Source organism: Emydura macquarii, unplaced genomic scaffold (assembly GCF_026122565.2).
Source record: "Emydura macquarii macquarii isolate MOO-44397 ecotype Brisbane River unplaced genomic scaffold, CSIRO-AGI_Emac_v2 contig_1390, whole genome shotgun sequence".
NCBI classification, from domain to species: domain Eukaryota; kingdom Metazoa; phylum Chordata; order Testudines; family Chelidae; genus Emydura; species Emydura macquarii.
The window spans coordinates 11,048,358-11,075,584 of record NW_027131527.1 but is presented as its reverse complement, the minus strand read 5'-3'; the positions used below and the strand labels follow the sequence as shown (position 1 = coordinate 11,075,584).

The 27,227-nt window shown below is 43.0% G+C and overlaps 1 protein-coding gene across 7 annotated transcripts in view; it reads left to right on the top strand.

Annotated features, from left to right (window-relative positions):
* Positions 1-27,227, top strand: part of HERC4 (HECT and RLD domain containing E3 ubiquitin protein ligase 4) — a 96,474-nt gene that overhangs the window by 22,186 nt on the left and 47,061 nt on the right. For all 7 annotated transcript variants that reach the window (XR_010920659.1, XR_010920658.1, XM_067552612.1 and 4 more), the window contains exons 8-15: positions 503-633; positions 1,721-1,881; positions 2,341-2,417; positions 14,698-14,822; positions 16,745-16,804; positions 16,961-17,072; positions 18,286-18,475; positions 26,605-26,777. Coding sequence is in view for 5 of the 7 variants with exons in the window: in XM_067552612.1 (XP_067408713.1) it covers positions 503-633; positions 1,721-1,881; positions 2,341-2,417; positions 14,698-14,822; positions 16,745-16,804; positions 16,961-17,072; positions 18,286-18,475; positions 26,605-26,777 (1,029 nt within the window). In the remaining 2 variants the exon portion in view is untranslated. The remainder of the gene's footprint in view (positions 1-502; positions 634-1,720; positions 1,882-2,340; positions 2,418-14,697; positions 14,823-16,744; positions 16,805-16,960; positions 17,073-18,285; positions 18,476-26,604; positions 26,778-27,227) is intronic.

Here is a 27,227-nt window from a genome sequence, read left to right as displayed (position 1 = left end):
ACTTACAACAGTGTTGAAACTTTTTGATATCCTTTTGCTTTCAAATGATGAAGCTGATGCTTTCAGTCATACTCTGCATCATTTATTTGAGGAGGGCAGTTTCCTGTTTAGAAATTATGATGAAATATTTTTATGTATTATGTTTTATGGTTTTCCTGTTTTTCATGAGTTTTTGTGTGCAATTGTACTTCATCTGTGGAAAAGAGTAAAAACAAGGTTTAGTATCCTATTTGACAAGCTAATGATAGAATTATTGAATAGTAATATGGACATTTCAAGAACATTATTTAACAATATTGTAATAGATAGATAGGCGTGTACCACATTTTCATAACTGCAATTAACTTGTAACCCTTGTATAGATGAGTATCCTCATTTTTCTATTCCACTATCTTGTTAAATAGCAAAGAAAATTTTATAAACCAAGAAAGGGGAACTGTGTAAAAGATGAGTGTCTTATTCTTAAATGTATTCTAATTTTAATCCAAATATGTTTGTTTAGGAAGGTGGGGTTTTTACATTTGGAGCTGGAGGCTATGGACAATTGGGTCATAACTCCACCAGCCATGAGATAAACCCAAGGAAAGTTTTTGAACTTATGGGAAGCATTGTTACACAAATCGCTTGTGGGAGGTAAGGTCCATTCTGTACTGGAGCTATGAATTGCAAAAATATTTTGTACATGGAGCATCCAGCTGTATAGTGAAATATCTGAACTTTGACCCTTACAGGTAAGGGATGAGGGCAAAATTATTAGGACTTGAAGTACTTTAATTCTGTATCTTAAACAGTATTAAATTAAAGAAAATTGTACCACCAAGACATATGACTGTCTAAACAGAACAACTGCAGTAACCATTTATTTGTAACCTGGGTCCATCCCTATCCCCATTTTCATGATTCTGTAAATTAAGAGAAGGCAATGAACAAGCATTTAAAAAAAACCCCAAAAATCCCAAATCCTGAACAATCAAAATGTGTACATGCCTTACTGAGTGTAACACGTACTAGAAACATACTTTTAATTATTTAAAAAAAAAAAATTCAGGAGTACAAGATGATGGCTTTGGGGAAGTTGGTGTCCAACATACGTCTGTGTGTACTCCTAATTCAAGCCATAGAGGATATTTATCATTGTTCATGTAAGTAGCATCCAAAATGTACGTGCTTCGCAGACACAGATGAAGATATGGTCCTTGTCCCAAAGAGTTGGTAATCTAAAAGGATGAAGACAAGAATGGAAGAAAGATACACATAGGAGCAAAATGAACATGCTGGTGATAAGGATGCTTTGTTTTTTAAGTATAAACTATCCTCAATTACCATTCTGTCTATCCATGGTGACCGAGAATGGACCATTCTCTGTTAACAATCTACATTAATTCACTGTTGCTTATACTGAGATGTCCCCTACCCTACCATAAATCTAGGGTTCAGAGGAAAAAGAATTGCAGCCAGTTTTGCAGAAACTTTAAAGTTTAAATGTCCAAAACACCCTCCAGGTCAGGCTTCGGTTGGAAAGGGATGGCAAGCTTCTCGTGGCTGCTCTGTCCCCTAATGTTCCAGGCAGGTCCTGATATCTCACTGCCTTGGAATGCATGGTTTCTGGTAACATGCTAAAGGATGTTAAATATACTGTTAACATTCCTATTTTGACCTGCACGTAGCATGTTACAGTGCTTGGATAATTTATTTTAAATTTTGTATTTCTTTGCCCTAGGCAGCACACTTCTGCCTTTGTTCCTTCATCTGGAAGGATTTATTCCTTTGGTCTTGGAGGTAATGGGCAATTAGGTACAGGATCAACCAGTAATAGGAAAAGTCCTTTCACAGTAAAAGGAAACTGGATTCCTTATAGTGGGCAGTGCCCACCAACCACAGGTAAGTGCGTGCTAACACATTATGTATCATTTGAACTTTGGGAGGTAGCTAACTATGATTTTAGTACTTCTTCATCCTGATGCAGTTTTTCTTGTCTGATTAATCTCTTTCTTAAAATGCTGGGATATTGGTCCTTTATATCAGAGATAAACAGACCCATCTCCCTAAAGCCTTTTCTGCACTAGGAAATATTTGCTAAAATCTTACAGATGATGCTACTTTTCAGCTCCTTTGGTCATAACAACAGTGAGAATGTTAGTGTAGCCCAAGATTTAGGTGGCTGCTGATACTTTAAGCACTGTGTTGTGTAGGCCAGCTCAGAGCAGGGGTGATAACATGGTGCTTCCTGCAGAGAGACCTTGATTTCTTGATTCATAGACAAGCAGTCACTGTTTCAATTGCAATGTTATATGCCACTTCATACTAAGATTTGGAATTAACTAAATTTTCTAATTACAGACAGTGAAGAATATTATTGTGTAAAGAGAATTTTCTCGGGTGGAGATCAGAGTTTTTCACACTACTTTAATCCAGAGGTAATAAACTAAAATATTGTAAATCAGTTTCAAAATCTATAGCCAAGGCTCTGTCCTGTGTGACATTTTAGACCTAAATTATGTGACAGGAACTTGAGATTTATGCACCTCTGCCTCCCATATCTTCCCTTCATAGCTCTCAGCATTGGTCCGCTACAGCACAATCAGTATAATAATTGATGTTTGTCAACTGATGTTGATAATGTATGTTTGTTTAATGTAAGTTGAGTTTATTTTATGCTTAACTTCCCTGGCCTCCTGCTCCCATTTTTTTCTTCTGTTTTTGATGTGCTATAGGTGTAAGTATTGAAAATGCATAACTGCATAGTAAAAGTTATAGGGGGAATCTAGTGGCTTTGATGGCTGGGTTAGTTCACAGTTGGGATTTTGGACACTCAGGAAAGTGGAAAGCTAATTGTAGTTTTTGGCCTCTAGAATGCACTTGAAGCTTTTGGTAGTGGGTAAGGAACAATGGATGTCCTCTTTGCCTTTCAGACAGGGTCAGATGTGAGTGGGGTTTATGCTTCTTGTTCTTCTTCGAGTGCTTGCTCATGTCCATTCTCAAATTAGGTGTGTGTGTGCCACTTGCACCAGTGCTGGAAATTTTTCCTCTAGTGCTATCCATAGGGCTGGCTCTAGTGCCCCCTGCAGTGGTGTGCACATGCGCCGGTATATGTATACTGCCAGCCCTCTTCCCTCTCAGTTCCTTCTTACCTCCTGTGACAGTGCTGGAACGCTGTCTTGCTTCGCAAGTTCTTTCTCTCAGCCTAGTGGTTTCGATTGTCTTTGTGTATATAATTCTAGTTTTTGCTGTTAAATAAGTTGTGAAGTTAATTAGAGTTAAATTTTGTCACCCAGAGAAGGAGCAGGCCACAGTCTCCAGATTTTAAACTCTGCACTTCCTGTAAGAAGCTGATGCCAATCAGTGACCTGCACCAGAGCTGTCTCAAGTGTCTGAGAGAGGCCCACATGCAGGAAAAGTGCAGAATTTGCAAAGGATTCTGGCCCCGTACCAAAAAGGATTGGGATATTCAGTTAAAGGCTATCTTAATGGAATCAGTGCTTAGACCAGCATCGGAGCTGAGCCTGTCAGACTTGGGACCGAGCACATTGACCTCGGTATAGAGTTGTCTCCACCCCATCCCTGGCACTGGCATCTTCCTAGCAGCAATCAACATTTCTGGTGCCAAAGAAGAAGCTGAAGAGACACAAGTGGAGTAGGGGCATTTGGTGGCGCCAAAGAAGGACAGGAAGGTCATGGGAAACCAAGTGAGACCCGAGTCAGGTTACTGGTTCCCGAAAATTCCCAGAGCGTCACCCGTCTGGGTTCTGATCCCTAACCCAGACCCACCTCTGACTCCTGGGAGCGGCAAGGGCCCGTGACACCTGGCAGTCCCCACAACACTGGTGGCTTTCCAGGCCATGAAAGATCTCTTGGCTATGCCGATGCCACAGATGCTTCGAGAGGAAAGACCCCTGAACCAGGACTGGGCACCATCATTATCCACATCGCAGGCTTCCCTCTTGAAGGCGCTAAGACCCCTGCAGCGCTCTCTGATGCAAGGCACCATTTTCCAGTCTGTGAGCATTCTCTGGACCCTCAGTACTGGCATGAGGAACGGCACCAGGAGCAATCAGTCTCGAGCCGCTGTTCACCACTTTCCCAGCACTGGGCTACGGAGGGAAGGTACTGATCCCTGGAAAGCCACCAATCCCCCAAGACCCAGCACTGACCTTCAGAGTACTGGCATAGATTCCCAGCTTCCCAACCCCTGTCGCCGAGCCTGTACAAGAAGCCGAAGGACCAGCCAGTCGTGAGGCGTTTGAGCTCCCCAGCGCCGGTCTCCGACACTGGAGCATCCGCACTCCTTTTACAGAATGGAAGGTCCATCGGCCTTGGCTGTCCTGTGGTCACTGAGGAACAGCTTATGCTCTGAGACGGTGTAGAGGATTCTGCCAAAGGGACAGTTCGTAGCCACAGCTGCGGACTACCCAATGGCTACCCTAAGGGGAGCATGGGCACAACGCCAATGGGCAATCCAATGGTAGTTTTAGAGCCTGCGGGTTCATGAGGACATTCCATGTCCTGGACCTCAGTGCCAAGGACATCAGTGGCAGCTCACCTAGCACTGTCCCTGGATGTCGAATCAAACTAGAAGGAGAGCCCATTAGCGCAAGGGGCTACCCCAGTGAGGGAGGAAGACGTGGTCACCTAACTTCTGCTGATCTGTTCTGCATCCTTCCCTGATGAGGCCATGGTGGAACCGTCAACTGGTGTCCCACTGGATGACTTCAGAACCCACCAAGAGCTCCTCAAAAAGGTAGCTTCCAACCTAGGGCTCAAGGTGGAAGAACTAAAAGAACCCACAGATGACCTATTTGGCATCTTGGCAACGGCAGCCCCATCCAGGGTGGCCCTCCTCATTCACAAGGGCATGGTAAAGCTGGCAAAGACCCTGTGGCAGACCCCGGCCTCCCTGCAACCGACATGTAAGTGGGCAGAAAAGAAACACTGTGTTTCTGTGAAGGGGTTCAAGTACCTCTACATCACCCGTCTCTGGGTTCGCTGGTAGTAACAGCTGCCAACAAACGGGACAAGCAAGGTCAGGGGAGTTCTACTCCAAAAAAACAAGGACATAAAAAAGCTTGATCTTTTTGGGTGTGAAGTTTATTCCATGGCAAGCTTACAATTATACATATCTAGCTCTCAGGCCCTGCTAGTTAGATATGATTTTAACATTTGGCAGTTGTGGAAGAATTTGCAGACTCCCGGCCACAAGCCCCCAGACATGAATTTGAGGTGGTCTAGGGGGTGGCGGTAGCCAGAGCTTCCCTTAGGCAACCTCAGACGTGGTGGATTTGGTGGCCAGAATCATGGCATTGGCAGTCTCAGTGAGAAGGGTGTCATGGCTTCATTTCATTCGGCCTCTTGTCGGAGGTCCAGCAGTCCACCCAGAACTTCCCTTTCGACAGAACAGCCCTATTCACCAACCGGACGGACTCTAGACTGCATGGGCTGAAAGACTTAGGACCACGTTGCGCTCCTTGGGGCTGTATTTTCTGTCGCCTGCTAGATGGCACTTCAGACACCAGCAGTCAGAGATTTTGGAGCCAGCCTAAGGGAGACCCTTACAGGAAGAGTTACAAGGGTTATAAGAAGTTACAAGAAGTGCCAGGGTCAATATCCAGCCACAGCCCCTGCTCGGGCTTGAGCTGTTACATGCTGGAGGAAGGCATACATTATGAAGGTGGGCCCTGAGACAGCCTACCAGCCATTTCTCAAGATCCAGACCATCTGTTTTTTCACCTCCTTGCACCCTTCCTCCTAGTGTGAGCTGCAACAGCTTTGAACTGTGGGGTCCTCAGCATGGTAGCTTCCGGGTATATCCTTCAGTTCACTTTGCTTCCACCTTACCAGTCCCTCTTCAGGGACCCCTCTCACGAGCAACTTCTTGCGCAGGAGGTGCAAATCCTCTTTTAAGTAAGAGCCTTGGAAATCGTTCCTCAAGAATGGAGGAGGAAAGGTTTTTATTCCCAGTACTTTCTAATACCAAAGGTTAAAGGAGGCTTAAGGCCTATCCTGGACCTGGGAGACCTCAACAAGTACCTCAAAAAGTTAAAATTCCATATGGTCTCGCTAGCCTCTATCATCCCCTCTCTGGATCCAGGTGACTGGTACGCTGCCTTCGATTTAAAGGTTACATATTTCCACTTCCAAGGCCACAGGAAATTTCCTGTGTTTCACAGTCGGCAAGCAACTTTACCAGTTTACAGTACTCCCCTTTTGCCTGTCAACCACATCTCGTGTGTTCACCAAATGCATGGCAGTGGTTGTGGCCCTCCTCAGGCGGTGGGGTATACAGGTCTTCCCTTACCTGGATGATTGGCTTATTGGGTCGATCAAGGATGCAAATCCACCTCAGCATTGAGATTGTCCAGCCTATCTGCCAACTGTTGGGCCTGTTGATAAACAGACAAAAGTCAACACTCATACCAGTCCAGAGGATAGAGTTTATAGGTGCGGTCCTAGATTCCATCTGGGCCAGAGCACTATTGCCAGAAATCAGGTTCCTGGCCATGTCAGAACTTGTAGCCCAAATGTCAACCCACCCAATCACCACAGCAAGGTTGTGCTGCAGGCTTCTGGGTCACATGGCAGCTGCACTTACGTGGTCCATGGCAGGTTATGCCTCAGACCCCTGCAGCTGTGGTTAGCGACGGTGTACTCACCATCCAGACACCACCCAGACACAGTCTTTACAATTCCTCCATCAATATTCACCTACCTTTTGTGATAATACCACATCATGTGTTCAGAGGAGTACCTTTCGCAGCCCTGCAGCTGATGCTGTTGCTCATATCAGATGCCTTGGATATACGGTGGGGGGCTCACCTGGTACCTTCCAGACCCAGGGCCTCTGGTCCAAGGGCAAGCTAGCATTGAATATCAATGTCCGGGAGCTCAGGGCAATTCTGCTGGCCTGCGATGTGTTCCTGCCTCAGCTGTCCGGCAGGGTAGTCCAAGAGACGACAGACAACACGGCCTCAATGTACTATATAAATATGCAAGGTGGGGCCAGGTCCCTGGCACTTTGTCAAAAGGCCATTCATCTATGGAATTTCTGTGTAGCCCACAACATTCTTGTGGAGGCTGTGCATCTTACAGGGGTCAGGAATACCTTAGCTGATTGCCTCAGCAGGTCGTTTTATTCTTGCCAATGAGTGGTCTCTGCACCAGGATGTGGCCAAGGCAATCTTCTGGAGGTGGGGCACTCCCTGAGTGGACCTATTCGCCAACAGGTGGAACAGGAAGTACTCTCTGCAGGGTCTGGACAATGGCTCCCAGACTGACGCCTTCATGTTGGCATGGTTGGACAGTCTCATGTACATCTTTCCACCGATACCACTGATCCACAAGGTCCTCATAAAACTCAAGAGAGACAAGGCGAGGATCATTCCAGTAACCCCAGCATGGCCTCCCCAGACCCTGTTCGGGATGCTGCTCAGTCTATCAGTGGTCTACCTCTGGGCACTTCAGTCGTGACTGGACCTTCTCGCTCAGGACCAGGGCTGGCTGCTTCACCTGGACCTGGCCTCCCTGTACCTAAGAGCATGGCTGTTCTGTGGCTAAACTTGGAGAAGCATTCCTGCTTGGAGCAAGTCCCAACAAATCCTGTAGGAAAGTAGGAAACCACCTGCCAGAATGTCTTATCTGGCTAAGTGGAGACGCTTTGCCTGTTGGGCAGCCCTGAGCAATATCTCCCCATCTGAAGCGTCCATCCAAGTCATCTTATATTACTTACTCTATCTGAACAGAGAGGGTTTGACCTTGTCCTCAGTTAAGGTAAACTGGCGGCCATTTCGGCTTTTCATCCCCCTGTACAACATAGAATGGTATTCTCTCACGAGATGACGACCAGATTCCTCAAGGGCCTAGAGTTTCTTTTTCTGCCTGTACGGGACATGATTCCCTGGTGGAATCTTAACTAGGTCCTGTCCAGACCTACTGGTCTGCCCTTTGAGCCTCTAGCATCCTGTTGTCTTCTGCACCTGTCCTGGAGGGTGGTGTTCTTGGTAGCTATTACATCGGTGAGACAGGTTTCAGAAATTATGGCCCTAACCTCTGAGCCCCCTTACACAGTCTTTCACAAGAACAAGGTCCAGCTACATTGTCACCTGGATTTCCTGCCGAAGGTGATATCGCATTTCCACCTTAACCAGGCAATATTTCTTTCACTCTTCTTTCCAAATCCCCACAACACTAATGAGAAGAGGTGTCCCCACACTCTCAATGTCAGGAGAGCTTTTAACCTTCTATATCGATAGGACTAAGCCCTTCCACAGGTCTATGCAGCTCTTCGTCACCATTCCTGAACGGATGAAAGGGGCATCCGATACCATCTCAGAGAATATCGTCCTGGATCACAGCCTGCATCCGTGTCCGCTACAAGCAGGTGGGGGTTGCTTCTCTAGCCTTACTCATGGCTCACTTAGCAAGAGCACAGGCATCTTCAGCAGCCTTCCTGGCCCAGGCTCCTATCCAGGACATCTGTAGGTGGCTATCTGCACTTCGATACACACCTTCACAGCCCACTATGCCATTACGCAGCAGACCCGAGACGACGCTGGCTTTGGCAGGGCTGTACTACAGTCAGCACATCCGTGAACTCCTGCCCACTTCCTGGGATACTGCTGGTGAGTCATCTAATTTAAGAATGGACATGAGCAAGCACTCAAAGAAGAAAGAATGGTTACTTGCCTTCGTAACTGTTGTTCTTTGAGGTACGTTGGTCGTGTCCATTCCATAACCCATCCTCCTTCCCCTCATGTCAGAGTTCCAGCAAGAAAGAACTGAGAGGGAGGGACGCTGGCAGCATATATATACCAATGCATGTATGTACCGCTGCAGGGGGCTCTAGACCTATCCTTATAGATACCAGTAGGGGAAAAATTTCCGGTATCAATGCATGTGGCGTGCGCACACCTAATTTAAGAATGGACATGAGCAACACATCTCGAAGAAAAATAGTTACAAAGGTAAGTAACCCTTCTCAGCAACCCTTACCAGCAGCTAACTGCTCCATTGCACATTGCCCCAATATCTGGTATTACATCCAGTAATGGCGGATAAGCATGTTTAGCTCATCATTTCTGTTACAGTGATTAATAGCCAAATAGTTTATGCTGACATTTTAAATTGTCATTATTAGGCTTCATTACAGCTTTAGACACTGTGACATCAGCAGTTGGAGACTCAGTGAGCTCTTTTGTGAGGATAAGATTTAGTTTGGAGTGAAGTATGAGAAGAAGTAGGCGGATAAGGGGTACTTCATAATAAAGGGGGCAGTGCAAGAAGGTGATGGAAGCGGATTAATTTAGAGCGTGATTCAGCTAGGAAAGGGTAAGGTGGACGCAGGGTCATTTAATATAATTGAATATTGGAAACACCTAATATAGTTGGGATAGATATTGGAATTTAGCATTTAGTGAATAGGCAAAGTCTGGTGAGAGAATGCGATGAAATCAGTAGGGAATTAATGAAGTGGAGGGAGGTGAAAGTGTAAACAAATTAAAAAACAAAAAAACCTCCAAACTTCCAACAAGGACTTTGGGTGCATATCAGAATGTGTAATGAACCTTATGCTCACACCTTGTGTCAGATTTTAGGAACTGGGACCAGCTTTTACATGAAAGGTCAAGGCACCCTCACAGGTGGGATAAATGTGCATAGAGAGGAAGAAGGGAAAGAAATATAAATAATTAAAAAGACATAATTCCGAACACTACCTGAGAGAAACAAGGTGGGTGAGGTAATATCTTTTATTGAACCAAGTCCAACTTCTATTCGTGAGAAAGACGAGCTTTCCAGCCACACACAGCTCTTCTTTAAGTGTGGGAAAGGTATTTCCAGTGTTGCAGCAAAATGCATGTTGGAACAGATTGCTTAACATAAGTAGTTAGCACATATTGTAAAGGACCATTCAAGTGAGAGTGGCTCATTAACACCTTTGAAGTCTTCGCCCTCTACCTCCCTCTTTTTGTCCTATGACTGCAGAGGTATTAATGGTCCACTCTATCATGAGTAGTCCATTACAATATGTGCTAACTACTTGTGTTAAACAATCTGTTCAATCTTGCATTTTTTTGCTGTGACCCTTGGAGTACCTTTCCCAGACCTGAAGAAGAGCTGTGTGTGTGCCTGGAAAGTTTGTCTCTCTCATTAACAGAAGTTGGTCCAATAAAAGATATTACCTTACTCACCTTGTCTCTCTAATATCCTGAGACCAACATGTCTACAACTACACTGCATAAAACATTACTTCAGTCACTTTGCTTATATATTGCCTCCTTTCCTGATCAGTTTTTATTCTGCTTAAACTGTGAACTTTTTGGGCCTCGGATCTTCCTTCTTAAATGTTTGTGAGGTGCCTAGTAGAGTTCTGGGCATTATAGAAATAACACCACCCTGGCTCGGATGAATGTGAGCCATTCATGTGTTCCCTAGAGTTATTGTTGCAGGCTGTCTGTCGACTCAGGCACACAACACTGCATTGGCTTTCATTCGTTTGAGATTATGAAATTTATCTATAAGATGCCTCTGTGTTACCTATTTTCTGTATTACTGCATCTGATGAAGAGCTGAAGTCTCGAAAGCTTATGCCTGCAAATATTAAATTTGTTAGTCTTTAAAGTGCCACAGAACTCTCGTTGTTTTTGCTGTATACAGACTAACACGGCTACCCCTTTGGAACTATTAAAAAAGTAATTATTCTTAAATGAAAACTTAGATTGCAAGCAGTCATGTAGCAATTTTAAAAAAGACATTTATGCATTCATTTGCAGATCTACATTGTCTAATTATACATAGAATCTTGCCAAAAACCTTAATTTTCTGTAAAATTTAATTTGTTCAAAACAGTAGTTTCCCAGCAATCCAGTTTAAAATGCCATACTCCAGATCTTGGACACAAAATTGAACAAAACTTGCATATTACATTTTTTGTAATTATGACTTGGAATATTGTAGTATTTTAGGAATTCTAGATGAAGCAGTAGAAGAAGTTAGTGCCAACATAAATTTTAACAAGTCTTCATGATTTTTTTTATTGACTCTTTTACTTTCAGCACCTGGGAATAATATTTTAAAATATCTTATAACTGAAGCAATGTAGCTTGCTCAGTACTTTAAAGAGAACTGAAAAAGAAACAAATTTATATTTAAGAATGCTCAGATGTCTTTGGTATTAATATAATTGCAGTGCATTTTTTTAGGTAACAAATTTTGGCAGTTTCTAGAAACTGATTTTGCTAAATTAAGTACATTTTGACAAGGATTAGTTGAGATTAACTGAAGGTCACTGATGCATTATCTATCTTTATTTTGCTCTATAGTAAATTCATGTACCCATAAAACTGTAGGTGCTGTAAGAAGTTAACAGTTTAACATTTTGTTGTTACATTATTTGAAAAATGTTTGAAAAGCATCAGCAGGAATTTCCTGCATAAGTATATAAGGCACTGTTCCTGGTTTTTTTAACAGAAAGCAGCTATTCAGGAAATAAAGAGAACACTCTAATTGGCTTATTTTGTTCTCTTTCCTGTGTGCAGGCACACTGAATCTGTGCATGATTACCGTATTTCCCCATGTATAAGACGCACCTTTTTTCGAAAAATTTGGGGTCTAAAAACTGGGTGCGTCTTATACAGTGGTACTTACCGGTGATATACCGTAATACATTTATTTTCAAATTTCGGGCCCCAAAATTAAGGTTGTCTTATACATGGGAGCGTCTTATACCTGGGGAAATACGGTAACTGGTGTGGAGGGAAGCAAAAGCATGTTTGTTAGTATATTATTTATCAGGCATCCAAAAGTGTGTTAGGACTCTCTTAGATATAGAATAAAGGCAGTTCGCTTAAGAGCTTACCATCAAGACAAAATGGAGACAACACAGGATAAAGGAATAACAACATACCAAATTTCATCTCAGTAATGTTGCTTTTTATGTGGTGTTAGTTGCCCAATGTTTGTAGTTTCCCTTTTTTTAATTTAAATTTCCCCTCTGCCCTTTTTGTGCTTCCTTTTGCTACCCCCAGCTTTCCCCTCTAAAACAGCACCCCTATTGCATACCATCTGTCTCTGTCCCTTTTTCCCATCATAGACCTTGCACAGAGAATGAGAAGGTTTCAGTATGAACAATTATAACAAAACAGGAATTAGCCATTGAGACAATGCCATTAAGAGTTGCAGGCTCTGAGAGTGTTAAAAGATACAGGTGTGAGGTTGCTGGGAGCAGGAGTAGGGGCCACTGTTTATCAGACAAAAATGGAGTTGTCAGAGGGGAAGGCAAGCTCCTCTCCCCCTATAGCAACTGGCAGCCTCCCTGCACAGTGTATTTGAGCGATGTTCTGCATAGCATTTAGGGCTGAGGGAGGAACTTAGACACCACATTCAGTAGCTATTCTGACTAAATTCATCTTCAGCTTCAATTCCCATTGGAGGGTGGGAGCAGCGGCACAGGTGAATTGCCCTACTGAAGGGACCAGTGGTAACACAGCAATTTAGAAAGCCATTCTGTTAGTGTCCAGTTTGAGGTTGCATCTTGAAGCCTGGTTTGAGGTTGCATCTTGGAGGCTCTTAGGGGAGCGGATACTTAGTATGAGTGAGGTCAAATTCTGTGGCATTTGCCGTGAGATTTCCTTGTACGTTTGTGTTCTTACCTTTGTTTGGGCCATGTCTCCGCCTCACTGTAACGAAAGGGAGATTGTGGTGAATTTTCAGCCTTAAGAAGCCGGGAGCATTTTAAATGTAAGTCTTTTTCTTCTTGGTGCATATCTTGTGTGTAAAGTAGTCAATGGAATTATTTCCAGGTTGTCTGCAGAGCTCCTTTCAATGCATGTAATGAAAAATGAGATAATCCCATTATCCTAGGGAGTTTCAGGTGAACATGCACTAATCTGTTAATCAGAGCTCCCTTGTGTTACTGCTCAGCAGTCTGAGTTACTGCTCAGGAGTGGAAAGCGATTTGAACAGTTTCTTAAATTTACCCATCATCAAACGTGCTCATAATACCAAAATGGGTACTACTCACAGTAAGCCAAAAATAAATTGCAAAGTGACTTGTGGCAATTGAAATGGTGAGGACTGCAGACAATAAAAGGGATTCAGTAGTTAAAAAATGTAAAATCCAGCACTAAGTGGAAGGGGAGGAGAGACAGCAAATGAGATAGAGAGAGAGCTTGACAACTATATCTTTTTGCATTAAAGAGAGTTTATTTTAATCTTCCCTCTTTCTTCTTGTCCAAATATTTTTCATTTTACCAAGCAGTATAGTTCATAGTTTGAGTTTAAGGCAAAAAGGGACCACCAGATCTTCTAGTCTGACTTGTATATCGCAAGCCACCACCTTCTCCCGGCACTCGCAAATTAACCCAACAAGTGAAATTAGACACAAATATTACAGCCCAGAGGAGACTAGACTATTATGTGCCACATGCAGAGACTAGGAGGGACTGAGGTGCACCAATGCTTGAGGCCCTGGCAATGGCGCGACTGTATTTAACTGAGATATTGCCCAGATAATCCCAGCAAGTGACCTGCAGTCACATGCCTCTGAGCTCTGGGGTCTCCACCACCCGTGGTGGCTGATGGCAGGATCCCCAGAGCTCTCAGCTGCTGTGGGGGTCCCCGCAGCTGTCAGACACTGCTGCTGGCAGAGCCGCTGCCCCCAGCTGTGAGGGGTGACGGAGGGACCCTGCAGCCCCGAGCCACTGCAGGGAACCCCTGGAGCCCCAAGCCAGTTTGGATGGTGGGCCCTGCAGCTCCGAGCCACAGGCAGCTGCGGGACATCAGAGCCCGGGGGTCCCTCCACTGGCTGCGTTGGCTGTGAGCTCCAGGGTCCCGCTGCCACACTCGGCGGCTCTGAGTTCTGGGGTTCCCACCACCCATGGCAGCTGGCAGCAGAGGGTGATCCCAGCTACAGCGGGGATATCCCATTGCCCCAGCTGTTGTGGATGGGGGGGGGATCCTCACAACCCCAAGTCGCCATGAGGGGAGCCTGGAGCGGGCAGCAGGCCCTGTAGCTCCCAGCTGCTGTTCCCTCCAGCTCTCAGCTGCTTCTCCCTCCTTGTTGTTTTTAGTACAAGTCATGGACAGGTCAGGAACTTCCATGAATTTTTGTGTATAGCCCCTAACCTGTCAGTGACTTTTAACTAAAAATAACTGAGACAAAATCTTAACCTTAGAAATGACCCATGATATGACAATGTTTAAGAAACCTTTATTTCACAACAAGTAATATTATCTGTTCATGCATAGTTATTATTCATTTGAAATTAATTAGTTCTTATTAAACAAATTGAAAAAAATTTACTGGTTTTCACTTGCATTTAACTTTTATATTACACTGGAAAACTGGTGTTATTCTTTATGCTATTCCAGTAACATATTCTGTACTATTCAAAGGGATATCACAGTGTAGCTTGGATGCCCTTTGCAAAAAACATATAAAAATCTACCTCCCAGCCAAAGCTAAAAGGCTTAAATAGGAAATTTTGAACAAATCAGTCTTTGTATGAAATATACTGTATTAAAATGAAACCTACATAAACTGGTCTCTGTCCTCTAATACTGTATTTCACTGCTGTAGTATTCTCATAGAACATGACCATATGAATGAATTTTGTCAATTACATTTTGGGGGGTCATTTTCCTTAGTAAGACTGATAAATCAGAAAATTGTTGTGCTTTCTGTGGTTGACCTGCTTCTTGTAAATTTAGATCATGATGCCACCAGATGACTTCAGATATCCTGACTCTTCAAAGCAGATCTGGACTGTGAATGAAGTATTTATTCAGAAATTGCTGACTTGTCCGTCTGGAAGGCTTCCTGCGGAGATAGCCAAGTAAGAACAAATTAAAGCTGGTTGAGAAAAATATCTTTGAAAATTAAACTGAATTATAATTCATATACACAATTATCAAAGTTTTACACAAAGAATGTTTTAATTACTGGTTTTGCTGTACACATCAGAGCTTTACTTTTGACTCTGCTGCTTGAGGTGGTGTGTAAAGCCTTATCGTACTTCTACTTCCTTCCTGTTGAGGCAACTTAAAAAAAAAAAAAAAAGTAATTACAGGCATTCAAGATACAAAATTTGGAATCAAGGTAGAGATTATAACATATTGGTGGGATAAGGTGTGCACAGGGACTCGTGGGGGAGGAAGGACTTCTGTGGGTTGTCTCGACTGAGAAAAATGGGTGAGGTTAGCTAAGCTTGATCTTTTCCGTAGTTTAGATCCATGTTAGTGAAGTATTGGGGATTTGACATTGGGAGAGAGGTTTTGAGTTGGAACGTTGACAATTGGTCAATATAAACAATGGCCTCAGTGGGATAGGTAGAGAATAGGTCAGGCTTTGAGGGAGAGTGAACTGAGAATCTCAAAGAGAAGGAACAGAGAAGGGTGAAGGCCATGTGCTAGCAGCTACCTCTATACATAATGTAAAATTGTTTTTTGTGATCTTTTTTTGTGAATTTCAAGTTTGCTGCCATTTATAATTAATAAAGAATTGACCAAATAAATTCATCTATAAATGCAGTCCGTAATACGAAGTACTCTTCCGTTGTCAGCATCAGATCAGAGTGTCAAGAGCAGAGTTGGTTGTGGGTCTGCAATGTACTCTTGCACTTTACTCGGAACTGAAAACATCATCAAAAAGTACCAGCTAATGACTTTTGAATGAGGACCTTACAGGGGCTTTTCCTAGTGGGACAAAGCAAGTGAGAAACCTGTCCCTTTGGCAATTCTAAAGACACACACCTGTCAGCTAGAGCACAGATTTATTGATTTATTTTAAAGCTGAGCTTGCCTTAATTTCAGGAAATTTCCCTGTTGCCTGGTACACCAGAGTGACCATGGTTATTTCTGAGTGTTGATGGCCCTTCCCTATTGGACTGAAATACCTATAGTTACAGTATACAATAAAGAGAAATATAAGCAACTAAAATATTGTTTCCTCAAGCTTATTAATAGAGCGCTCTGTGGATTTATTATTGTATATGTGCAGTACATTCTGTAGCTGTTTGTTATACAAAAGTTCTAATGTGCATGTAGTTTCCCAGTTTTAACATTTTTAGTGACTGATACTAGCTATTCATTGACTTATATTCATATTTTGTAAATTTGCAAAAATGTTTACATTCCCAAATCTCTCAACAGTATGCATCTAAGAATTGGTTGTGAGTTAATTGCTCTTCACACGTTAACTTTGCTAGTCTGAAAGCTATAATATGTAGTAAAATGACAGGTCACTTCTAATAGGGCATCTTGTACCACTAACGAATTGTGTTTTGGTTATGGATAACTTCTGGGCCCATTATCAGTTTTCATAGATCAGATGTCTGATAATGACACTGGCAAAAAGATATCTTCTAGCATTTAAAGTTCACAAAAGAAGCTACTTGTAAGGTACTATAGAAAAATTATTGGCTGTATCATTTCAAGTGTCAGAAATATTTTCCTATAGAAAAGTATCTTATTTTATACAGGTTTATTTTTCTTTGAGAAACATTCAGAGCCTGGGGTCTTCTGCTCTCAGTTCCTAGACCCAAAACTGTCTAATGTAAATTATTGCTTTGTTTGGACTGTCTCAAATTAGCATTTTTTCCTATGTGCTTGACTTATACAGTTTCTTCTGATATTGCAGTTAAGTATGATTAGCTATTACGTGAAGTGTCACAGGGATTTAAATAACAATTTATAGTGTAAACAGACTTCTGTTTTCATTTGATATTTGAATCTAATTTTTCTTACGCATGTTTTGTAGTGAAATAGATGGAACATTTTCTTCAGCTGGCTGCCTAAATGGGAGCTTTTTAGCTGTCAGGTGAGTGGGCAGTTTTGTAAACTTCAGACTTCAAGATAATTTATTGAAGCAGAAATAAAAATGATTAAATATTACAAATGTTGGCGGGGGGGGGAGGGTGAAGTGGGGAGAGCAGCTGAATGCAAAATTCACTTACATCCTTTTTTTCCCCTTCAGCAATGATGATCACTATAGAACTAGTGCTAGATTCTCTGGAGTTGATATGAACGCTGCTAGACTACTATTTCACAAACTTATAAATCCTGACCATCCTCATATATCACAACAGGTTTGTCCTGCAAATCTTCCTTAAATCTAGTTATACTGATTCATAAATTCTGTAATGTTGTTACCTTTGTCTGGTTCTTTAGTATAAACAAATAATCTTCTGTATAGATCAATTCTAGGTTAATGAGGAGTTTGTAAAAACATTTTGTAGTGGCAACAGTACATCAGTACATTTTTTGTCTAAATATCTGTGATTTTAATTCCATAACTTTTATGTTTTAATGCTGTAATATGAATATAGATAATAAAGAGAACATTATAGTGTGTATTGTGACAGGGCCAGACCTGATGGCTACAGGAGAGTAGTAGAGGGGGTCTGTATTAGCCCCAGAATGAACAAATCCATGTTCCCTGGGTGATCCAGCTGGGGCTACTCCGGGGCAATTAGGTCAATTAAGCCAGCTGAGGCCAATCAAGGAGCTTGCCCCAGCAGTTAAAAGCCTCCCAGTCAGGCAGACAGGGGCAGCTGGAAGGGAGTTAGGAGAAGGAGCAGAGCAGAGCGGAGCGGAGCTGCTACAGGACTTGGAGCAACCACTGCCACATATTACAACCCCAAAGGTACCAGAGACAAGAGGGGGCGGTACCTGTCTAGCTACGGCCAGGGACCCAAGGCACAGGCCTGAGGGAGAACCCCTCCCCACCCAGTTCCAGGAAGCAGACTGCGAGCAGTGGGGCCAAAGACAGGCGACCCAGGGAAGGGAGTAAGTCATGGACTGGGCAGTTTGAAGACTACTCCACACAGGGTCCCTGGGTCGGGGCCCGGGGCAGAGGGCGGGACCGGGTCCCCACCCCTGCTCCCACCCAGGCACGCCATAGTCGTAGCCGAAGAGGGCACAGTACCCAGGAGAGGGCTAAACTAGCTGCCCGTGCCACAGTATATAATGTTGGTCTGTTTTTTCTAAATTATTGTAGTTTGTTAAGCATGTATATTATCTGCACTGTAACCTTCATCTTTCCATAAAAGCACACTTCAAAATGTTAACTATGAAGGTTTTGTTGTGGAATAATGATTTTATCTGAGAGATAAACGTTACGTGAAGCAAATACATGCATGCAGTAATATTTTTTTCAAATTACTATTCTGCATTGCATATTAGGATCAAGCCCTTTCACTAACTTTGTGTTATGTTTTCAGATGTGTGCTTATCAATTTTTTGTTTAACAAGTTCTATTCATTTAAAATAAATTGAGTTTTCCTCTATGCAATGTTGTAGGTTGCAGCTAGTTTGGAGAAGAATCTTATTCCTAAATTGACTAGTTCCTTACCTGATGTTGAAGCCCTGAGACTGTATCTCACTCTACCAGAATGCCCACTGATGAGTGATGTGAACAATTTTACGACCTTAGCTATTCCTTTTGGAACAGCTGTTGTAAACCTAGAAAAAGCTCCACTGAAAGTACTTGGTAAGAATTTATTTAAATCTTCTATGTTGAAACTTTAGCTGAAAATTGGTAGAATGTGGAAATTGTAGAAATTAATCCATAGAATTTGCAAAACTTTCTATATATATATGGTTCTGTAGAATTCCTCAAAGAAAAAGTTAAGAATCTAGTTCTTTTTCTTTTTATCTGTTACTTCATTATTGAGATGTATGTTCATAACTAGGCAGGAAAGTGTATATTTTCCTTATTTATTTTTGTGTGAGCTACTTGCCAGTCCATAAAATGCATCTGTTATCACTGTCTTCAGTTGGATTTGGGAATGAGAATCTCTGTAGTTCATGGATTACTTATGAAAGGATTTAGAGGGTTTTGGTGTGCTCATGTTGTTAGACCAACATAATTAGTGTTTACATTTTCTATGTCCTCTTCATACTCATTGTTAGTAAAATTTAAATCTGCATAATCAAGTGTGTTTTTGCTTGTCTTCGCTCTTCAAAGAATATGTGTATGTCCCCCACCATTTCCCTCTTCCCAAGGAATCATATGGTTACGCTGTTGGCATGCTAGAAGAGTCACAGTTAACCTCTCTTGCCAAACAGCATGCTGTAAACAGTTTCCAGGATTGTTCAAGAACAGGCATTGAATTCACATCTTTGATTTACCTTTTACCATTTTCTTCAGTAAGTCCCACAAATGCCATATAGAGGGACTGTTGCCTCCTATCCTCAGCCAGGATGTCTGTTCATATGCAGCCTAAAACCATTCTAGCTTTCTTACCCTTTTGCATTACAATTTCATATCCTGTTAGCTGTCTTTATTGCCTGAATTTCTTTTTAGACAATGCTTCTTTTACTATATCTTCTTCCATTGAATAGCTATTTAAGATGGTTTTCCCCCACAGATTTTCTGACTTTAATTTACATTTAAATTAATTCTTATATTTTATTTCCCAAGTTTGGGTCCCCTGTTTATGACAAAACTGATTTCGTTACAGTGTATTGTAGTTAGGTTGCTGTTTTATTGTGCCGAGTTAATTTATAATAAAGGGATATTCAAATTTAAAGGCTAAAAGAAGTGTTGTGCTAGGAACAGCTTGGTACTTCAAAGGTTTGCTGCACTCCCATCATGTTACAACCCTTTCTGTAGAAGGAAGTAGTGCTTTAGGGCTAGCTGTATGGTGCCTCTCCTCTGACATTTTTCTGTCTCCATACACAGCTACATACTGACAAACATGCAGCTCTTTTTGGACTCCACTATGCCTGTCTATCTTCATCTCTGTTCAAAGTTTCCCCAGTGCAACAGATACTAGTATCCATTTCTGCAACTAACTTCTAATTTTTTCAAAATTCCTGAATTAAAAAACCCACAAACATTTCAGCAGAGTGAACTGAAATCCCTAGTTTAAAGCCAAGTATTATCTTCAGATATTTCTTCAAGTGATTGCACATGTGCATTTCTTGTGCACAGGTGTCAGAGATTTTTTTTCCCTCAACAGTACCTGTCGGGGTGTCTTGAGTGCCTTCTGTCACCATGTGCCACTTCGTGCTGGAATAAGAGGATGGAACTGCCGTGACTCATTCAGTTCCTTCTTACTACCTGTGACACTTGTCAGAGTGATCTTGGTTTTGTTTACTCAAGTGCCTTCCCTCTCTTGTAGATAGTTGCAGTTATTGTTAGTTGTTAGTTTTTTGTTTTCTTTTAGATAAATTCATGTTATGTTTCAGATTTTTTGGTGTCCTTTTGGATCGTTTGTCCTTTTTCAGTACTGGCCTCATTACTGGAGAGATTCCTTGCTCCCCAGGATTTAAGTTATGTGGGACTTGTTCAAAGTCTATGTTGGTCTGTGATTCCTATCCAACCTGCTTGATGTGCTTGGGTGAGGTCCACGTTAGTGACAGGTGTCAGGTTTGCAAGGGTTTCAACCCCTGATCAAAAAAGGTCAGCAGCAAGGCTTAAGTGCTTGCTTATGAAAGCAGCACTGAGATCCCCTTCAGAGTCACCACACGGGGAGAGTATTTTTGTTCTCTGAGAAAATTGATGACAGATTTCATAGCCTTAAAATTCCAGGGCAACACTCAAATCCTCTGGAATCTACACTCCAGTTTCTCAAACCTTCAGTTTCTCAATCACGATCAGCAGTGTTGAAGAAGAGATCCAGACTTTTCTCAGGTTCAGCATCTCGCCCATGAAGGCAAGACAGAGGCAAGGACTCTGCTAAGCGTATGGCAGAGAGAGCCACTTCAAAAGCCTCACTGCCTAAAAGGGATTCATTGCCTCCGGAGGTTTGTGCCAGGCCTGTCAAGGTTGTCCCCTGAGAAACAATTGAGGAACCAACAGTCAATGCCACACTCATCTTCTGCAGAGGGATATGTGGCTACAAGGGACTTGGTCAGCCTCTCAGTATGGGTTTCACCAACACTTGAAACCATTCAACCAATATCAGCACCAGTGTTTCACTCCTCACCACACTGAGAAACTCTGGTGCCACTACCTAAACCTCCTCTCAAGCCAGTCTTATCGAGAGGGAAATCTCCCATGATTTCCCCAATACTGCCATCCCCAGGTTCAGGATATCTATCTCCAGTACTGTCTGCATCGGTGCCTCCATTTTCGGAAGCTTCTGACTTTTCGGACTTGGACTTGGAAGTGAGGTTTTCTGTGTCCTGGCTGAGACGCAGCACTTATCCCCCTTCAAGGTTGGCCCGGGCAAAGGAAGTCCCAGGTCCATACCACTAGCCTCTCTGAGCTCTATGGGGCATCCCTGCTCCAACCAGAAGCTCCCCTCAACCTTTTCGCAGTCATGGGGAGTGCATTGCACATGCTGGTACCGGGAACGTCATTCCCTTATACCTGACGCGGAGACGGGTACAAAGTGCTGAGACCATCACTCTCCGAAGTCCAGTACCATGACCGGTTCTGGCCAACCAGGACCCTGTTAAGCACCTTCATGACCACAGGAGTTGCTACCACCTCATATATTGCTTGCATGCTTTTCTTTGTCACCAGATGAAGCTTTCAATGATACTGGGAGATTCACCTCCTCCAGAAGACCACAGGGCCTGTTAAGGCCTCTTAAAAAGAGTGGCCTTGGTGCTTGACATCCAGGCAGAAGAGGTATGTGAGAGTTCTCAGAAGTTGGTGGATAGCCTAGTATCTGCTACCTTGGCTAGGGTTGCTCTGCCAGTCAATGAGGTGATTATGGAGCTGGTCAAGACTCTTTGGCAGACATCCCTCTCCCTAGCTCCCACAGCAAAATGAGCTGAGAAGAGATACTTGGTCCCCTCTAACAGGCATGAACATTTTTATACTCATCCATCCCTGGGATCTTTGGTGGTGGCAGCTGCTAATGACTGGGAAAGGCAGGGACAACAAGCCTCCATGCCTAAGAGCAAGGACTCAAAAAGATTGGATGTGTTGGGTCACAGACTTTATTCATCAGGGGCCTGCAGCTGAGGATCACAAATCAGCAGGTGCTCCTGAGTTGTTCTCCCTATACTCTGAGAGAACAGTGGCATTTAGGGACAAGTTACCAGAGGATTGCAGGCAAAAGTTCTTGGTAATGGTGGAGAAAGGGTAAGCTTGTTGCCAAGAAAGCCCTCCAAGACAGTCTGGATAGTGCAAATTCAATAGCTTGTGCTAGGCATCAGTGATTACTGTGAGAAGGTTTTCATGTCTACAGTCGTCTGGACTGCCTATAGAAATCCATCAGATCATACAGGTCCTCCCCATTGAAGATCCTACTTTGTTCTCTGAGAAAATTGATGACAGATTTCATAGCCTTAAAATTCCAGGGCAACCCTCAAATCCTTTGGAATCTACACTCCAGTGATGAAAAGAACGCATTTTCGTTAACAGCAACCCTTTAGACGGCATAGCTTTGTTTTCCATTCCCACAATCCACCTAGAGGGAAGGGATTATAGGAGGCACCTTCCACTGCCCTCCTCTTTAGCATCAATGAGCTTGTCCAGTCCAGATGCCTCTTCCAAGCAAGCAATTTGACAGGATTGTTGAGGACAGTGTACCAATCTCCTTACTTCCATCTGTGTCCCCTCTCCCCCCCCCCTTTTTTGTTTGTTTGTTTACCATTCACTTGTCCTGCTTCCTAAGTGCCTGGGCTCACATAACATCAGATGAGTGAGTTTTAAGCATGGTGGAATTGGAGGCATGCTGTCCAGTTTGTTTCTACCCCTTTCCCCCACACATCCTCCCTGTCCTTTTTCATGAACCATTCTCATAGACTGCCCTTAAACGGGAGGTCTGATCTCTTCTTCAGGCAGGGGCCATTAAGGAAGTGCCATTGCCCCTCAGGGGAGAAAGCTTCTATTTCCATTACTTTCTGATTCCCAAGACAAAAGGGAGTCTCAGGCCCACGTTCGATGTAAGAGAGTTGAACAAATTCCTGAAGAAAATAAAATTCTTCATGGTTATCCTACCATCGATGATCCCTTTCCTAGAACAAGTAGAGTGATATGCTGCCTTCAACTTGAAGGATGCTTACTTCCATATTTCAATACGTCCCAGTTTCTCAATGCCAGCCATTCACCATGAATCTGTCAGTTCATAGTTCTTCCGTTCAGCCTTGCAGCAGCAGCTTGGAAGTTTATGAAGCGTATGATAGTGGTGGCATCCCATCTTTGAAAACTGGGCGTCCATGTGTTTCCATACCTGGAAAACTGGTTGATCAATGGTCATTCTGTACTGAGGTCCTGTCCAGCATATTCACCACCCTATCCCCATTCAAACCTCTGGGACTTCTAGTGATTTGAGAAAAATCAATATTGAAGCCTGTACAGACAATAGAACTACTTGGAGTAGTCCTAGACTCCACAGAGGCCAGAGGTTTTCTACAACAAATCAGGTTCAAAACCATTTGAGACCTAGTACTTCAAATGAAAGCTTACCCGCTCACAATAGGATGCAAGGGTTTCAGGCTGGTAGGTCATATGGCAGCATGTATCTATGTAGTGCAGTGCACCAGACTGCGACTCAGGAAGCTGCAAACATGGGCTAGCATCAGAATATGCCCTGAATCATCACCATTTGGACAAGGTGGTTTGACGGCCAGAGCTAGTTCTGTTATCTCTGGATTGGTGGGTAGACCCTCTAAAAGTTTGTGTGGGAGTTACCTTCCTTCCCACACTACCCACTCTCACTCTAGTCATGGACACACCATCTCTAGGTTGGGGGGCTTACATAGGGTTCCTGAAGACACAGCGTCTTTGGTAGTCTCAGGATGTAGAAGCTTTCTTAGTATCAGGGAGTTATAAGCAGTACATCTAGCCAGCTCAAACTTCCTTCCCCACATAGTGGGGAGGAGGGGGAAATCTGTTGATTATGACAGACAGCTCAGCAACCAATTCTGCCAGGAGGAAGTTCACCTCTGGGACTTATATGATTCTGTAAGATTAGGGATGGAAGGGACTTCAAGAGGTCATCCGGTCCAACCCCAATTAAATCATCTTAGCCAGGGCTTTATCAAGCCGGGCTTTAAAAACCTATAAGAATGGAGATTCCACCACCTCCCTAGGTAATCTATTCGAGTACTTCACCACCCTCCTAGTAAAAGTTTTTCCTAATATCCAACCTAGACTTCCCCACTGCAACTTGGGACCATTGCTCCTTGTTCTGTCATCTGCCACCACGGAAAACAGCCTAGTTCCATCCTCCCTGGCATCCCCCTAGTTGAAGGCTGCTATCAAATCCCCCCTCATTCTTCTCTTCTGCAGATTAAACAAGCCCAGTTCCCTCAACCTCTCCTCATAAGTCAAGTGCTGCAGCCCTCTAATCATTTTTGTTACCCTCTGCTGGACTCTTTCCAATTTGTCCACATCCTTCCTGTAGTGAGGAGCCCAAAACAGGACACAATGCTCCAAATATGGCCTCACCAGTGTCGAATAGAAGGGAATATTCATTTCCCTCGATCTGCTGGCAGTGTTCCTACTAATGCAGCCCAATATGCTGTTATCTTTCTTGGCAACAAGGGTACACTGTTGACTCATATCCAGCTTCTTGTCGACTGTAACTCCCACGTCCTTTTCTGAAGAATTGCTGCCTAGCCAGTCGGTCCCCAGTCTGTAGCAGTGCATGAGATTCTTTCGTCCTAAGTGCAGGACTTCTGGATAACCCACATGATTCACCTTGAAGCTGCTTACCTTCCAGGGAAACAGAACACACTGGCAGATCAGTGAGCAGATCCTTCACCAATCAATATAAGTTGTCGTTACGCCAGACTTAGTCAGATCCATTTTCCAACTCGGGGTTTCCCCAACTGGACTCTTTTATGATAAGGGCCAACAGAAAATGCCATCAGTTCTGTTTTTGGGGAGAAGGGGTCTCAGCCCAGGCTACCTAACAACAGATATCTTTCTCCTGTCCTGGGAGAATTTGCTTCAGTGTGCCTTCCTTCCAATTTCTTTGCTGCCCAGAGTCGTATCCAAAATTAAAAAAAGACCATGCTTATCTCATCCTTACAGCACTGGTATGGCCCCATCAGTACTGCTTCTCAACCTTGCTGACTCTGTTGATAGAGCCTTCTCTATCCCTCCCGTTGGATCCAGACATAATTTACTAAGACCATGGCTGTATTCTCTGCTCCAAGCTCTCCATCTCACAGCATGGATGCTTTATGGCTAAAGCTTTTTGAAAGGTCCTGTTCACAGGATGTCCAGAACGTACTTCTGAATAGTAGAAAACTAGTCAACTAGGATAACTTACCTATCTGTGTGGAAGTGCTCCTCCATTTGGGCTCATGAGAACTGTGTGTCTCCTTGGCAAACCTCCCTGAACATTGTGCTGGACTATCTTCTAGATCTAAAACAGAATCTGACCACTATTTCTGTAAAAGTGTATTTTGCTGCTATCTCAGCTTTCCATATACAGTATGTATGGACAATAGGTCCTTTTCTCCAACCCACAATGTTACTCGATTCCTGAAGGGCCCGGCCAGATTATATCATCAAATGTGGGACCCTGTCTCTCCTTGGAATCTCAGTTTAATGCTGGCAACTCTAATCTGCCATTGAACCCCTCATGAATTGCTCCCTCCTTTATCTTTGTATGAAGGTGGCATTTCTAGTAGTAATCCCCTCAGCCAGAAGAGTTGAGAGCTTTCATATCAGAACTCCTTTATACAGTGTTTTATAAGGATAATGTTTATCTCTGGCCACACCAAAAGTTCCTTACAAAAGTAGTCTCTAGGCTTCATTCATTGGCTGTGAGAAGGGTGTTAGTTTTCTCTGTGGCCTGTACTATATCATTCTGGACTTCTACAAGCTCTTTGTACAGTTGCTGATAGAATTCAAAGTAATCCAGTTTCCTCTCAGAGAATCTCCTCCTGGAACTCTTCCTGCATCTGTTTATGCTACCAATTGACTACATAATCCCAACATTTATAGTATTGGCACATTCTGTTAGAGCACAAGCAGCTTCTGCAGCTTTCCTGGCTCAAGTACCAATTTTTGATATTTGTAAAGCAGCTACTTGGTCGTTAATCCACACCTTCACTTCTCATTACACCATTGCCCATCATTCCAGAGACCCTGCTAGTTTCAGACGGATGGTCCTGCAGTCACTGTTCAGTTAGACTCTGAACCCACCTCCATGGCTGTTTGCTTATGAGTCACCTACATGGAATTGACAGGCAATCACTTGAAGAAGAAAGTTACTTACCTTTCTGTAACTGATGTTCTTTGAGATGTGTTGTGTGTGCCCATGACCCACCCACCTTATCCTCTTTACCAGAATCAGACTGGTACAAAGGAGCTGAGGGGAGTCGGAGCAGTTCCGCCTTCTTATAGCAACATGCAGTGGCGTGTGGCAACAGAGAGTGTTTAAGCCTCCACGACAGGTAATGCTGAAGGGAAAAAAATTTGCAACATTAGTGCATGAGGTGTGAGTCTACAGTGGAATGGACATGTGCAGTATATCTCGAAGAACAGTTAGGGGATGGTAGATAACCATTTCCCATTTTAAATCGTTTTCCTACACCAGTTCATTTCAGTAGAGTTGAAAATTATGTTCCTGTTTCTCTACCTTAATCCCTTTATAGCTTTCAGTCTCTGGCAGGTATAATTTTTAGGAAGAAGGACAGTAAAACACTGAAAGTTGTGATTGTAAGTATTACATTTATATGTTCGTCCTTTATTGACAGAAAACTGGTGGTCTGTACTTGAACCTCCATTGTTCCTCAAGATAGTGGAGCTGTACAAGGATGTTGTGGTCCACCTCCTGAAATTATACAAGATTGGCATCCCCAATTCTGAAAGAAGAATCTTTACCAGTTTTCTACACACTGCTCTCAAAGTTCTGGAAATTTTACATAGGGTATGTCCTGAGCTAATTTTAACTCATTGTTATTTCCAAATGGCTTATTTTGTAAACTGTTGTGCAGTGTTAAGTCCCTTTCATTGTGTAATCAATAAAGGAGTGAAAGTGCTCTGATTTAGAATTCTTCTACAGATTGACACTATATAGTTTTCTTCTTTGCAATACCTTCTGGATGTCTGAACCATTGGAATTCTAAATTTCAGTTTGGTAAGCATGTGAATGTGTCCATCTCTCATTGGCCAGGACAATTATCTATTTTCATGGAAATGCAAATTGTATTTTACTGTATTATCTCAAATCTAATTCATTATAAGACTCTAAACATTCATTTATCAGAATAAAATTGAGACTGGAAATTGATGTGCAGTTATCTTAAGACTGCAGCTAGCAAATTGAGACAATATTGCTGAGAGAATTGTGATTGCTGCCTCCTTTGTCCAGTTTATT